Source organism: Bacillus rossius, chromosome 7 (assembly GCF_032445375.1).
Source record: "Bacillus rossius redtenbacheri isolate Brsri chromosome 7, Brsri_v3, whole genome shotgun sequence".
NCBI lineage: Eukaryota > Metazoa > Arthropoda > Insecta > Phasmatodea > Bacillidae > Bacillus > Bacillus rossius.
The window spans coordinates 44,427-58,992 of record NC_086335.1 but is presented as its reverse complement, the minus strand read 5'-3'; the positions used below and the strand labels follow the sequence as shown (position 1 = coordinate 58,992).

The following is a 14,566-nucleotide window of genomic DNA, read 5'->3' as shown; positions in this document are numbered from 1 at the left end:
TCTACTATTAATTCCGTGATAACTATGAGTAAATGTAATTATTTTACAAATTATTAATGTGTACATCTGTATTGATAGTCAAATCTCGATTTTAGAAGCCATTTAAAATTTTTAACGTTATCAATATATACAGTGAGACTTAATGGTATAAGGTTATTGACGAACAAGTGATATCGACCAGTCTTAAATACTGTACGAAATTAATGCTGTGAAGCAGGAAAGGATGGGAGTTACGGATTAATTATTACGTGAAGCGTTACACATTTACGTAACAGGAATTTTGGGAAGGATAAGGATTGAGAAAGGATGAGGAAAGGACCTGCTCAATGAGAGTGTATACAATATGTGAGAAAAATTCGGATAGACCGGACTGGGATTCGAACCCAGAGCCTTCCGATGACATGTCGGCTGCTCTACCATCGGGTGCTCGATGTACGATAAATATGATACAAAGTCCCCCACGCCTTTTTTTTTTACAATAATATGTACTAGTATTTTTAATTCATTATTGTTTTAAGCTTATTTTAAAAATTATTTCCTCAATTTCTTCCAGGTAAAAATCCTTAAACTGTATGTTTTGCTCTCTATCCAAATATGTTTTTGATATATCATCTGTCAAACTTATCCATATTTTCCGTGTTTGATGTATTTTATTTAATGAGTTACTGACCTTGGCATAGTTTGGAGTCTTTTTAACTGCTTGGTGTAGATTTGCAGGTTGGTGTTCGAGTGGAATTTCAAAAATCTGCCCATCAGGTGTGGCCTTTGAGGTTATGCATATGGTGTTTGATTTCCCATCTGCTGATAGTTTCAGAGCAAAATCAAACCTCAATTTTTCCATGTTTTGTGAAATATTTGCATAAAATGTTGTTTTATAATAATGTTTCACTCTTGGTTAATTGGTAAAATTAAACAAAGACGTAATTGTGTTTCTCTATTTAACGAAAGAAACAACATTTAAAGCCCTTATTTCAGGTTTTTTTCTTCATATTTTTACAAATATAGATAATATTCTCTTCAAGAAAGTACAGGAAAGCTTCACTATAAAGAACATGAAGGGACCAAAAAATAGTTGAGTTTGTTATACTGAAGTTCTTTATACTGAAACATAAGCATTGTTATAAATATGTATACCGATAAACACATGAAACACCTTAAGTGTACTAAGGTTCAGTATCACAGTCATTAGTCTATGGCCGCTTGAAGAACCTGTTCACATACTCTCTGCTGATGCTTTGTCTATGGTCAGGAGACACATTGTAGGCAGAGCTGCCAACCTCAAATCACACCCATCATTAATGACAATTATATGGAAAAAGTACATGTAAATCATGCACGATAAATTTTTCCTGAGGAATTATAACACACACAAGATAAAATAAGGACAATAATATGCAAAAAAAAAAAAAATGAAAAATGTAGGCCTATGCATATGAATACAATGAAAATTAATGAATCAAAGAAAAAAAAAAAAACTATTTGAACAATACAATCATCTGAATATGTAAGAAATGTCAATAATTTTACAGGAAATTTTCAACCTTCAATTCAAAGTATGCAAAGTTATACTTTTGAACAATTGTCTTTTTATTTGCTTCTTTTATCCTGGTTGGATAAGAACTGTCTTATAAACAAACAACAGAACTTGTAAACAATAACTCTGCGTTAGTTACTTTCGTTTCTTCAGATGTAGCGAAAAAACTACAATATGGATTTATTGCTCGTCATGACTATAAAATATTCCGCATGTTTCTTTAATTCAATGTGCCCTCTACAGTCATCCCTTCCAACGTGTGCAATCGAAAAGTCACACGTGCATACATTACAAAACGCATGGTGTTCCAAAACATTTGAAGACGACAAGCATCGTCATTCTTTTGAATAGTTAGGTCTTAGGTCGAAAGTTTTGATGAATTGCGTTATTTTTTTTTCTCCCCCATATACACTTTTGTTCTGTCACACGCTTCATTTCTACAACCGGCACTGAAGAACACAACGCTATTGAAAAACGTAAAAAATTTCACGCCTGTAGACACGACAAAAACACTATGGACTGTGATGAAAAAAATGACTTTCAAAAAATAAATTAAAACACAGGTTAGCCAAAGTACCGTACAAAAATTATCATAATGTAAGTAGCCAAAAAACGAAAAATCCGAGAATATGTACTAGTTGTATCGTACAACGGACGTAATACCATTCCAATATTATTTCAAAACACGAGAATTAATCTACTAATTTCGATAGTACGTGCGCACACATACTAGTTCCGTTATTGTTTTTGTTTACGTACACGCTGTTACGTTTGAATAAAAAAATTAAAAATAAAGAACAAGTTTTTGCAGTGTTGCCAATCTGCGGGTAATTACCCGAATTTCGGGTATTTTCAACTAGTGCGGGGAAAATTGCGAGTATTCTCTGGTTTCGGGTAAAATGAGGGTATTTTTGTACAATGAGAAATAACACTTTTGATGAAGGGTAAAGTTTTTGCTGTAACCATTGGAAATATGTGTTCCAGATAATATTGTTCAACATTATATAACCTAGAATATTTATCAGTATATTTTAGCCCAGGAGGAAATCATTTATGTAATTATATCTATGATTGAACTTTTAACCTAAAATTATGCCTCAGTAAATTATCCTGATATCTGTGACTATTATTTAGACATTGTTGTGGTGGTGTATGGCTATTGTTTTGCTGTGCGGGAATTTGTTATGAACTGTTAGGTTGCATTCTAAACATCAATATGCATATTGTCTGAACTATAAAGTTTGATTATAAATAACAATATGGAAAAGTGGCTAGGGCTACGTCAAAATAGCGACCAAGAACCAAGTTGCAGGTGAGAAATATCTTGTTGCTGTTGTGCATGAAAAACTGAAGTGTAATGTGTAGTAATGAATGATAAAGTAGAGTAAATATCAATAAGGACAGTGAATATTTAATAAATTTTCATTTTGAACGTATATTAGCCTGCAGTTATAAGAACATGTTTCACTCAATAAATTTTTACTTTAAATCACATCCAATTTTTATTAAGTTAATTCTCTTTAATATCACGATGTCATCAAGTGATTGGAATTGTGTCTCAACTCACTATAGCAAACGAAATGGGACAACCACTCTCAGCTATTCACTCGGCATAACTCTTTCTGCTTTTAATAATAATCTTTGTTTTCATTTAATATCATTTTTAAAGAGCTTTAGCATGTAGTATGTACCAATAGATCGAATTCAATGAAAATTTGTCACATGATTATTACCTTAATGTTTTTTTGTTGAATTATTTTGTTAAAAATCGTGTTACTTTGAGTTTATTTTTTGCAGCTCTCAGTCGGCAGAAATAAGACTCCATGAATGCAATCCAGACGCAAGTTTAGATATTATAGCAGAATCTGAAGAAAAACAAAGTCATTGTGTTCTTAAAAACCCGAGAAAAAAGTTAAAAATAAGTGGGAAAATAAAAAGGACTAATAAGTTTTGTGATTCCTGGTTGCAAATACCAGAACTCAAGTCCTGGTTACAAAAATCCAACAAAACTAGCTTAGGCAATGAGTTAGCGTACTGTACAGTATGTAGAGTTGACATAACTGCACACAAGAATGATATCACTCGTCACAGTAATTCGTCAAAACACCAGTTAAACTGGCAACAAGTAAGCACTTCACACAAACTGACGAGTTTAAAATTTATAACTTCAGACGAAGTTAAAAGAGCCGAAATTAAATTAGCTGGTTTGATAGCTTCTAACAACCTACCATTCTCATTGGTTGATACATTAGTACCATTATGTGCAGATATTTTCCCTGACTCAAAGATTGCAAAAAATGTTACTTTGGGACGAACCAAAGCCACAGCAGTTGTGAAAGACGTTCTAGGTCCAGCTTTCCAATCAAAATTGCATAAGCATTTAGCTGAAGCTGGGACATTTTTGTCAATAATTATGGACGAAACCACTGACATGAGTTCTGTGAAACAGTGCGCATTTGCTGTAGTGTACTATAATAATGAAACTCACAGTGTTGTAACAAGTTTCCTGGACATGGTGAGTGTGACTTCTAGTGCAGCAACTGATTTGTTTGAGTGCCTAAAAAATTGCTTACATCTGAAAAACATTCCACTGTCAAATATTGTCGGCTTTTCTGCTGATACAACAAATGTGATGGTTGGTGAACATCATTCTGTATTTTCTTTGCTGAAAGAAAATGTGCCAGGCATTGTTTGCATAAAATGTTCATGCCACATGATTCATCTGGCTGCTTCAAAAGCTTGCTTAGTACTTCCTCGTTCAGTTGAAGATTTGCTGAGAAATCTTGGTGCTCATTTTAGTAGGAGTTACATAAGAAGAGAAAAACTGAGAGAATTTCAAATTTTTTTCCAAACAGAAATTCATAACATTCTTTCTCCAGCTGTCACACGTTGGTTGTCACTGAAGGCTTGCATTGACAGGGTTTTAGAGCAGTACTTAGCACTTGAATCATATCTTAGAGAGTCTGTCTTTGAAGATCCTTCAAGAACAACAGAAGATATGCTGAAGACCATGGAAAACAAGTATACTAAAATGTATATGGAGTTTATGTAATATGTTCTTGGTCTTTTGACAAATTTCAACACGCTCTTTCAAGGTGAAATGCCATTGCTCCATCGACTCAAACCAGAAGTTGAAAGACTTCTGAAGACCCTATGCTGTAATTTTATGAGTCCATCATATGTTAAAGGCATGGATGTATTGACAATTGAACATAAAAATCCATCAAACTATGTTGCTTTAAATAAAGTATATCTTGGAATCCTTGCACAAAGTAGTTTGGACAAACTTACAGAAGATAAGAATGTTCGTGAAAATGATTTACAGTTTTTTCTAAAATCATGCCTCCAGTTTTATGTCGAGCTTGTATCACAGATCAAAAGTAGGTTTGATTTTAGTGACAAAGTGTTTGATGTTGTCAACATAGTTGAGCCTTGTGTTGCCCAGTCTTTAGAGATTCCATCAATTATGCCAGTTCTGAAGCGTTTTCCTATATTAAATGACCATGTAAGTGCTCAAGCTGTAGACCATGAATGGCGGCAACATGCGATGTTAGACCATGCAAAACTTGGTCTTGATAGTTCAAAACCAGCAGAGGAGTATTGGAAGGATGTTTTCAATCTCAAGAATGCAGCTGGAGCGAAACTCTTCGAAAATCTGGAAAAGGTATTGGGACTTCTCTTGGTTCTTCCATTCTCCAATGCATGCGTGGAAAGACTTTTCAGCACACTTAGAAACATCAAGACATATCACAGAAACAAACTATCAAATGATACTTTGGTAGCTTTGATTAGTTCAAAGGAAGGTATTGAAGCCGAGGGAGGCTGTGTTTCATTCAATCCCAGCAAGACAATGGTGAACACAAAACTGTGGAACTGAAACTACAGAACATATGGTGTTTTTATAGTAAATTTATACGATTTAAATTACAGTGTAATTTTATAAGGCAATTGGCCATAATAGAAGTTGTTTTATGTAGTGCTTATTATGTTCCAATTATATTTGTATTTATTTAATAATTTAAATGTGTACATACCTACATAAAAAAATATTTTTAATGCTTTGTAGACAGCCATTTATTATACGATAAATACCTACTTTCAAAATGGTTAAAAAGCTCACAGCATGAAATTCTTGTTTTGATAAAACTGTATAAACGATAAGTTTTACGTTCCAGCTAGATGTTAAACAGGTATTGATGTTCTCGTTCAAGCTCTTGTGGGTGTCCGCCCTTAGTTACAATTTTTTTTAGGAGTGCGGGTAAAAGCGGGTATTTTTGCTTTCACATGAGGGTAAAAATGAACACCTGCATTGGCAACACTGAGTTTTTGGATGGTAATTTTTTTCATAATGTGCCTCAAGGTTGTTCGTTCAAGTGAATATTTTTGTTTCACGAAGAAACGGACCGTCGTAAAATTCGTTAAGATGAAATAAAATTCAAGGTTATTATATACGTTTTTGGCGGGACCAAACAATGAGTTCGGTTAAGTGAAGTGTTCGTTTAACTGAAGTTCATTGTACTGGTGCTTTCCTGTATATATTGTTCACAACCCACTCTCACTTTTTATTTAATTAAATGTCACAATATTAGGTAGGCTTTGTTCTTTGTTTATATCGCGCCAAAGACAAACTCAAAGAAAAGAGTTCGCACATGAGCGAAATTGTTTTCTTTACAAATACGTCTTTGCTTCATTTTACCAATTATATAAATTGACAAAAATCTTATTTTGCAAATTGATTAATGGGATAATCTTATCAAATTAGTGTATTGTCATCGGTCCTCGATAAATCTACAAAGTTTTAATGAAACCTGGCCGTTTAAAGTGGGTAAAATCGCACCCAAAGGAATCGGTTACAAACATACAAACAAACATACAAACAAACATACAGGTGAAGCTAATATAAAGCGTGTAAAAATAGACATGTTCATGTTCTGCCCTATCCACCTCAGTCGGTTAGGTTAACCTTGTGGGGGGACACAACAGGGAAGCTCCAGGACCTTAGGCTCAACGGCACTGCTTTGTATGTGTAGAGGTATACAAGTAGAGAAAATATGCCGACTGTCTCATTACGTGGGCTCTTACAACCAACAGAACACCACAAAAATGTATTAAATTAACTCACGAAAGGAACTGATTTTACATGAAATAATAACTTTTTATTTCGGTTCAGGCCATTTATTATTATTTAAATAATTTAAATATCATCATGCACATACTTAACCTACAAAGATATGAGAATTCAGTATCACAAAACATTAAATTATTAAAACAGCAAGCTTGGGGCCCCATACTAGTATAAAAAAACATTAAAAGACAATAAGCACATGGCTGGTTACACCAGTGGTATTTACAATAGCAGAAAATATTTTTGAGGTTATTAACTAAAAATTACTTTACTATAGAGGGTATTAGTAAATTGTGAATGAGCTACTTGGTAAAAGAAACAGACCTGCCAACAGTGGTTGAACAATTATCACATGACATTTTAATGTTGGAATCATGAGTTGAAATTCAAGGCACAAAGAGTTTCATTCACAATTACGACATATCGCGAGGATCTGCTGCAAACGTTTTAGAAGAGGGCCAGAATAGTTCCATTCCTATCTGGTAGAATTGGCCAAGTCAGCATAATTTCATTCTGTCAAGTGGTGACTTCTAAACTGGAGCAAGTTTCAAGCCCATTATTGAATCACTGATGGATGTGAGATGTTACCTGTTCTGTTTGCCTGACCACACAGTGCTCCGGTTTCCCAGCACTGGCGAGTACTTAAATGCATTTAAATAAGTAATATGAAGTAATAAAAGGTCAAAAAGCATCATAAGAAACTATTTATAACAAAATAAGAGAACTTGAATAGCAACAAACTCCAATGAATTAATGCATTAACAAAAAATAAAAAAATTCATGGAAAGGACTGAAATGTGAGTAATGTTATATACTTGAAGATTTCAATGTGAATTAAATGAAATTTTCTTATACGATACAAATAGAACTGAAATAAATTTAGATATAACGAAATGATTCAGAAAATTAAAACTACTCGAAATTGAATTAATTTGAATTAATTGTTTTTTACTTCAATACATTTTAATACGTAAAATGGAAGTAGAAAAAGTTCAAAAAGCCTCAAAAGAACTTATTTATAAAGAAATAAGTTTACTTGAATAGAAACAAACGCCAATGCATTAATGCATTAAGATGCCGTCGTCCGGGGTCTCGGGCTCGAGTCCCGGTGCAGTTCCTAGCGGGAGTGGCTGTTGTGAATGTAATGTGTCCGGGTGGGCGCCAGACTAGCTCTGATTCTAGTCGATAGGTGGGTCGTGGGGTCGATTGCCCTGCGTGGCCCACTAGGACAGTCGGCGATGTTGCGTGGGTCTGAGGAATTCCCTACTTGGCGGTGGTTGGGAGTCGTAGGGTTAAGTAAACATACGCTGAAGTGATGTAACAAATGACGTGCGTCATTTATTCATGCGACTGTGGTTTAGGTGTAACGCCGTTGGTTACACGCCACGTCGTACAACAGGTGACGTCACACAATACAGAAATTACACAATTACACAAGGATAGTTTGAAAGTTACTTAATAAGACGTGGCACAAGTTCATAAAAAATGTTACGCGGAGACGCGTCGCACAAGTTCACAAAAGAAAACGTTTTAGATTCAAGGCGTCGCACAAAGTTACTAATTATTACGTATTAGCGTGGCACTAGGCGTTTCTGAGCCTGGTTGCTCAAAAGAGGGGTGAGGGCGATTGGAGGCGGCCAATCCCGTATAACAACGTCTCGAGGCGGTGTTCGCGTCCACTGTAGTGGAGCGTGGACCGCAGCTAAATTCGCTCAAAGTTCTCTTACGGGTTGGGGTCAGCACCGGAGCGGCTGGTTTTAATTAAAGTTCTGTTCTTCGGGAGGCGGCCCGTGCCGTATGCTGAAACTACCTCGCAGACCAAGTGTGGTGCAGGGGGTTTTAAAAGTTATGCGTCCGGATTAAGTCCTGGACCAAAAATTGGACCGGGTACGCACGGAGAGATAATTAAAAAGGGGTTTCGAAGAAGTGACTATAATTACCAGAAGTGAGTTCTTTGCAGACAATGGATGATGTCTCTCCGTGGGACGTGCGTCCGCCCCGGTCCACGAGTCACGCTGTACTGGCGTCATGTGTTGGCGGCCGGCCGAGGCTCGGTGTCCCTCGCGCCAGGTTTGACCTCATTACGTTAGTTTCTAATGTGACATGTTAATAAGAGAATTTAAGGGCGTTAAATTCTTACATTAATTATTAAGGCTGGATTAAGGTCACTCGTCCCTTCTACAAATTGAAGTTAGTATGTTTAAGAATTATTTCATTTAAATTTTACGTCACACCAGCGACTGTTCGTCTCTTGCCGGACTGCTCTGGTGGGGGTAATAACGCAACACGAGAGTTTAATAATTATGTCACATGGGTTAATTGACTAATTCAGGCAGAAGGCCGCCAGGGGGACACACACACGTATCGACGTATTTACACACGTGAGTGCCCGGGCACTCCTACGTCGCACTTTCGTTAATCAACTTTGAATGTATGCATAATATTGTTTCATATTCTGTGTTTGTTTTTACACCGTGGTCGGCTGTAATGTCGGTCTGTTTTTTAGGGGGGCCGGGTTCTACCTTGGTTTCTGGTGGCTCGCCTGACTCGGGTGGGCCATGGCTAGGGGCGCGTTCCGTTAGCGGGGTTGAATACTGGCGGTTGCAGGTCGGGCTTTAGGGTGGCCTTCGTTCGGACGACGTCAAAGAGACTAAAAAAATTATTGAAAAGGACTGGAATGTTGGGAAATGTTATCTACTTAAACCTTTTAATGTGAATTAACCGAAATAAACTTAAATGATATTTATAACGAAAGAAGTTTACTTGAATAAAATCAAATTCCAAAGATTAAATGCATGAACTGAAACGAAATAAATTATTGGAAATGTTATCTACTTGAACCTTTCAATAATGAATTAACCGAAATAATCTTAAATGATACCAATGGAAATGAATAATTCCAATTATAACGAATTGATTCGGAAAATTATTATATCAAACCAAATTACTCGAAACAATATAAAAAAGTTGATTTCTACCCAAATGTACTTATTTAAGTAAAATGACGTAGAAAGATATCGAAAAGCATCAAAAGTACCCATTTATAACAATATAAGTTTACTTGAATAGAAATAAATACTATGATTTAATAAATGATTAAATCAAAATAAATAATTGGAAAGGACTCAAATGTTTGGAAATGATATCTACATAACAATTTTAAGTGTATTTTCTAAATTAATAATAAACGATATCAATGAAAACGAAATATTTCCAATTATTATGAAATTAGTCGAAAAAGCTAATACATCAAACAAAATCACTGGATACAATATTAATATAATGATTTTTTTCTTAAATGAACTGAAATAAGTAAAATAAAGTAGAAAAAGTTCAATAACATCAAAAGTACCTATTTATAACGAAATAAGTTAACTTAAATAGAAACAAACTCCAATGAATTAATGCATTGATAAAAAATGAAAATATCATTGCAAAGGACTGAAATGAGGGTAAATATCATCTACTTTAACATTTCAATGTGAATTAACCGAAATTATCTTATATGATACCAATGGAACTGAAATAAATCCAAATATAACGAATTGATTCCGAAATTTAATACTTCAAACTAAATCACTCGAAACAATATAAATATAATGATTCTTTTCTTAAATGAACTTAAATAAGTAAAACAAAGTATAAAAAGTTCAAAAAGACTCAAAAGAAATTATTTATAAAGAAATAAGTTTACTTGAATAGAAACAAACTCCAATGAATTAATGCATTAACAGAAACTAAAAAAATCATTGGAAAGGACTGATATGTCTGGAAATAATATCTACTTGAACCTTTCAATGAAGATTAACCGTAATAATCTTAAATGATACCAATGGACATGAAAAAAACCCAATTATAACGAATTTATTTGGAAATTTATTATGTCAAACCAAATCACTCGAAAGAATATAAATAAATTGATTTCTACCCAAATGTATTTATTTAAGTAAAATGTAGTAGAAAAATATCAAAAAGCATCAAAAGAAGCCCATTTATAACGAAATAAGTTTACTTGAATGGAAACAAATCCAATGATTAAATTAATAATTTAAACAAAATAAATCATTGGAAAGGAATCAAATATGTGGAAATACAATTTTAAGTGTAATACTAAAATAATCATAAACGAAACCAATGAAAATGAAATAAATCAAATTATTATGAAATGAGTCGGAAAAACTAATACATCAAACAAAAAAATTCACTCGATACTATATGAAAGAAATGAATTTTTTTTAAATAAGTAAAATAAAGGGGAAAAAGTACCTATTTATAACGAAATAAGTTTACTTGAAAAGAAACTATTTCCAATTATTAAATGCAGGATTTAATCGAAATAAACCATTGGAAAGGACTCTAATGTTTGGAAATGATATCTACTTGACAATTTTGAGTGTATTTTCTAAAATAATCATAAACAATATCAATGAAAACGAAATATTTCCAATTATAATGAAATTAGACGGTAAAGCTAAAACATCAAACAAAATCACTGGGTACAATGTGAATATAATGAATTTTTTCTTAAATAACTTAAATAAGTAAAAATAAGTAGAAAAAGTTCAAATAGCCTCAAAAGAAATTAGAGAAATAAGTTTACTTGAATAGAAACAAACTCCAATGAATTAATGCATTAACAGAACCTAAAAAAATCATTGGAAAGGACTGAAATGTGTGGAAATATTATCTACTTGAATCTTTCAATGAAGATTAACCGAAATTATCTTATATGATACCAATGGAACTGAAATAAATCCAAATATAACGAAATAATTCCGAAAATTAATACTTCAAACTAGATCACTCGAAACAATTTGAATGAATTGATTTGTACTTTAATGCACTTAAATAAGTGAAATGGAAGTAGAAAATGTTCAAAAAGCCTCAAAAGAACTTATTTATAACGAAATAAGTTTACTTGAATAGAAACAAACTCCTATGATTAATGCATTAACAGAAACTAAAAAAAAATCATTGGAAAATACTGAAATGTTGGGAAAAGTTATCTTATTAAACCTTTCAATGTAAACTAAACGAAATAAACTAAAATGATATTGATAACGAAATAAGTTTACTTAAATTGAATCAATATCCAAAGAATAAATGCATGAATTTAAACGAAATAAATCATTGGCAAGGACACAAATGTGTGGAAATGTTATATACTTAAACTATTAAATGTACTTTAACTGAAATAATGTTAAATCATAACAATGGAAATGAAGTAACTCCAATTATAACAAATTTATTGGGAAAATTACTACAACAAACCAAATCACTCGAAACAATTTACATAAATTGATTTCGACCCAATGTCCTGATTTAAGTAAAATGTAGTAGAAAAAGATCAAAAGGCATTGAAAGAATCCAATTATAACGAAATAAGTTTACTTGAATAGAAACAAATCCAATGATTAAATTAATGATTTAAACAAAATTAAATCATTGGAAAGGAATCAAATGTGTGGAAATATCTACTTGACAATTTTAAGTGTATTACTAAAATTATCATAAACAATACCAATGAAATCGAAATAATTCCAATTATAATGAAATAAATCGGAAAAGCTAATACATCAAACAAGATCACTCGATACTATATGAATAAAATGATTTTTTTAAATGAACTAAAATAAGTAAAATAAAGCGGAAAAAGTTCAAAAAGTACATATTTATAACGAAATAAGTTTACTTGAATAGAAACAAATCCAATGATTAAATTATTGATTTAATCAAAATAAACCATTGGAAAGGACTCAAATGTGTGAAAAAGGTTATCTACTTGAACAATTTTAAGTGTCTTAGTAAAATAATCATAAAAGATTCCAATGAAAACGAAATAATTCCAAATATAATGAAATAAGTCGGAAAAGCTGATACATCAAACAAAATCACTCGATACAATATGAATATAATGATTATTTTCTTAAATGAACCTAAATAAGTAAAATAAAGTAGAAAAGTTCAATAAGCATCAAAAGTACCTATTTATAATGAAATAAGTTAACTTGAATAGAAACAAACTCCAATAAATTAATGCATTGACAGATACTGAAAATATCATTCCAAAGGACTAAAATGTGGGCAAATGTTATCTACTTAAACCTTTCAAAGTGAATTAACCGGAATAAACTTAAATGATACCAATGGAAATGAAATAAATCAAATTATAATGAAATGAGTCGGAAAAGCTAATACATCAAACAAAATCATTCGATACTACATGAATGAAATAATTATTTTCTTAAATGCACTTAAATAAGTATAATGAAGTGGGAAAAGTTCAAAAACCATCAAATGTACCTATGTATTAAAATAAGTTTACTTGAATAGAAACAATTTCCAATTATTAAATGCATGATTTAATCGAAATAAACCATTGGAAAGGACTCAAATGTGTGGAAATAATATCTGCTTGAACAATTTTAAGTGTTTTCAAAAATAATCATAAAAGAGTCCAATGAATATGAAATAAATCCAATTATAACGAAATTAGTCGGAAAAACTAATATATCAAACAAAATCACTCGATACTATATGAATGAAATGATTTTTTTAATGCACTAAAATAGGTAAAATAAAGCGGAAAAAGTTCAAATCACCTCAGAAGAAATTATTTATAAAGAAATAAGTTTACTTGAATAGAAACTAACTCCAATGAATTAAAGCATAGAATCATTGGAAAGGACTCAAATGTGTGGAAATAATATCTACTTTAACCCTAATTATCTTATATGATACCAATGGATTTCGTGTTTCTATTCATGTATACTTATTTCGTTATAAATAGGTTCTTACGATACTTTTTGACCTTTTTCTACTTCGTATTACTTATTTAAATGCATTGAAGTAAAAATCATTTTATTCATTTTATACCGAGTGATTTTGTTTGATGTATTATTTTAACTGACTAATATTGTTATAATTGGATTTAATGCGTATTCATTAAAATCGTTTATTATTATTTTGGTTAATTTAAATTAAATTGTTCAAGTAGATAACATTTCCTCACATTTGAGACCTTTCCAATTAATTATTCAGATTAAATCATGCATTTAATAATTGGAAATTTTTTCTATTCAAGTAAACTTATTTCGTTATAAATAGGTTCTTACGATACTTTTTGACCTTTTTCTAATTCATATTACCTATTTAAGTGCATTTAAGTAAAAATCATTTCATTCATATTGTACCGAGTGATTTGGTTGATGTATTAGTTTAACCGACTAATATCGTTATTATTTGATTTAATTTGTATTTAATGTAATCAAGTATGATTATTTTGGTTAATTCACATTAAATTGTACAAGTAGTAATCATTTCCACACATTTGAGTCCTTTCCAATGATTTATTTAGATTAAATCATGCATTAAATAATTGGAAATTGTTTCAATTCAAGAAAACTTATTTCGTTATAAATGGGTTCTATTGGTGCTTTTTGATGTTTTTCTACTTAGTTTTAATTAAATAAGTACAATTGGGTATGAATCAATTTATTTTTATTGTTTCAAATGATTTGGTTTGATGTAATATTTTTCCGAATTAATTTGTTATAATTGGTTTTATTTCATTTACATTGGTATCATTTAAGATAATTTCTGTTAATTCACATTCAAAGGTTGAAGTAGATAACATTTCCACACATTTGAGACCTTTACAATAATTTATTTATATATAATCATGCTTTTAATAATTGAAAATTGTTTTTATTTACGTAAACTTCTTTCGTTATAAATAGGTTCTTACGATACGTTTTGACCTTTTTCTTTTCCGACTCATTTTAATATAATTGGATTTTTTTTTTTCATTGGTATCGTTTATGATTATTTAAGTAAATACACTTAAAAATGTTCAAGTAGATATCATTTGCACACATTTTAGTCCTTTTCAATGATTTATTTTGTTT

At 31.7% G+C, this 14,566-nt stretch overlaps 1 protein-coding gene across 1 annotated transcript; it reads left to right on the top strand.

The window, feature by feature from the left end:
* The first annotated feature begins 33 nt into the window (after positions 1-33).
* On the top strand, positions 34-10,663 carry LOC134533626 (uncharacterized). The gene is made up of 2 exons (XM_063371117.1): positions 34-2,846; positions 3,332-10,663. Exons 1-2 carry the CDS (start codon positions 2,794-2,796, stop codon positions 4,584-4,586), a joined length of 1,308 nt encoding a protein of 435 aa, XP_063227187.1. The 5' UTR covers positions 34-2,793; the 3' UTR covers positions 4,587-10,663.
* The last annotated feature ends 3,903 nt before the right edge of the window (positions 10,664-14,566 follow it).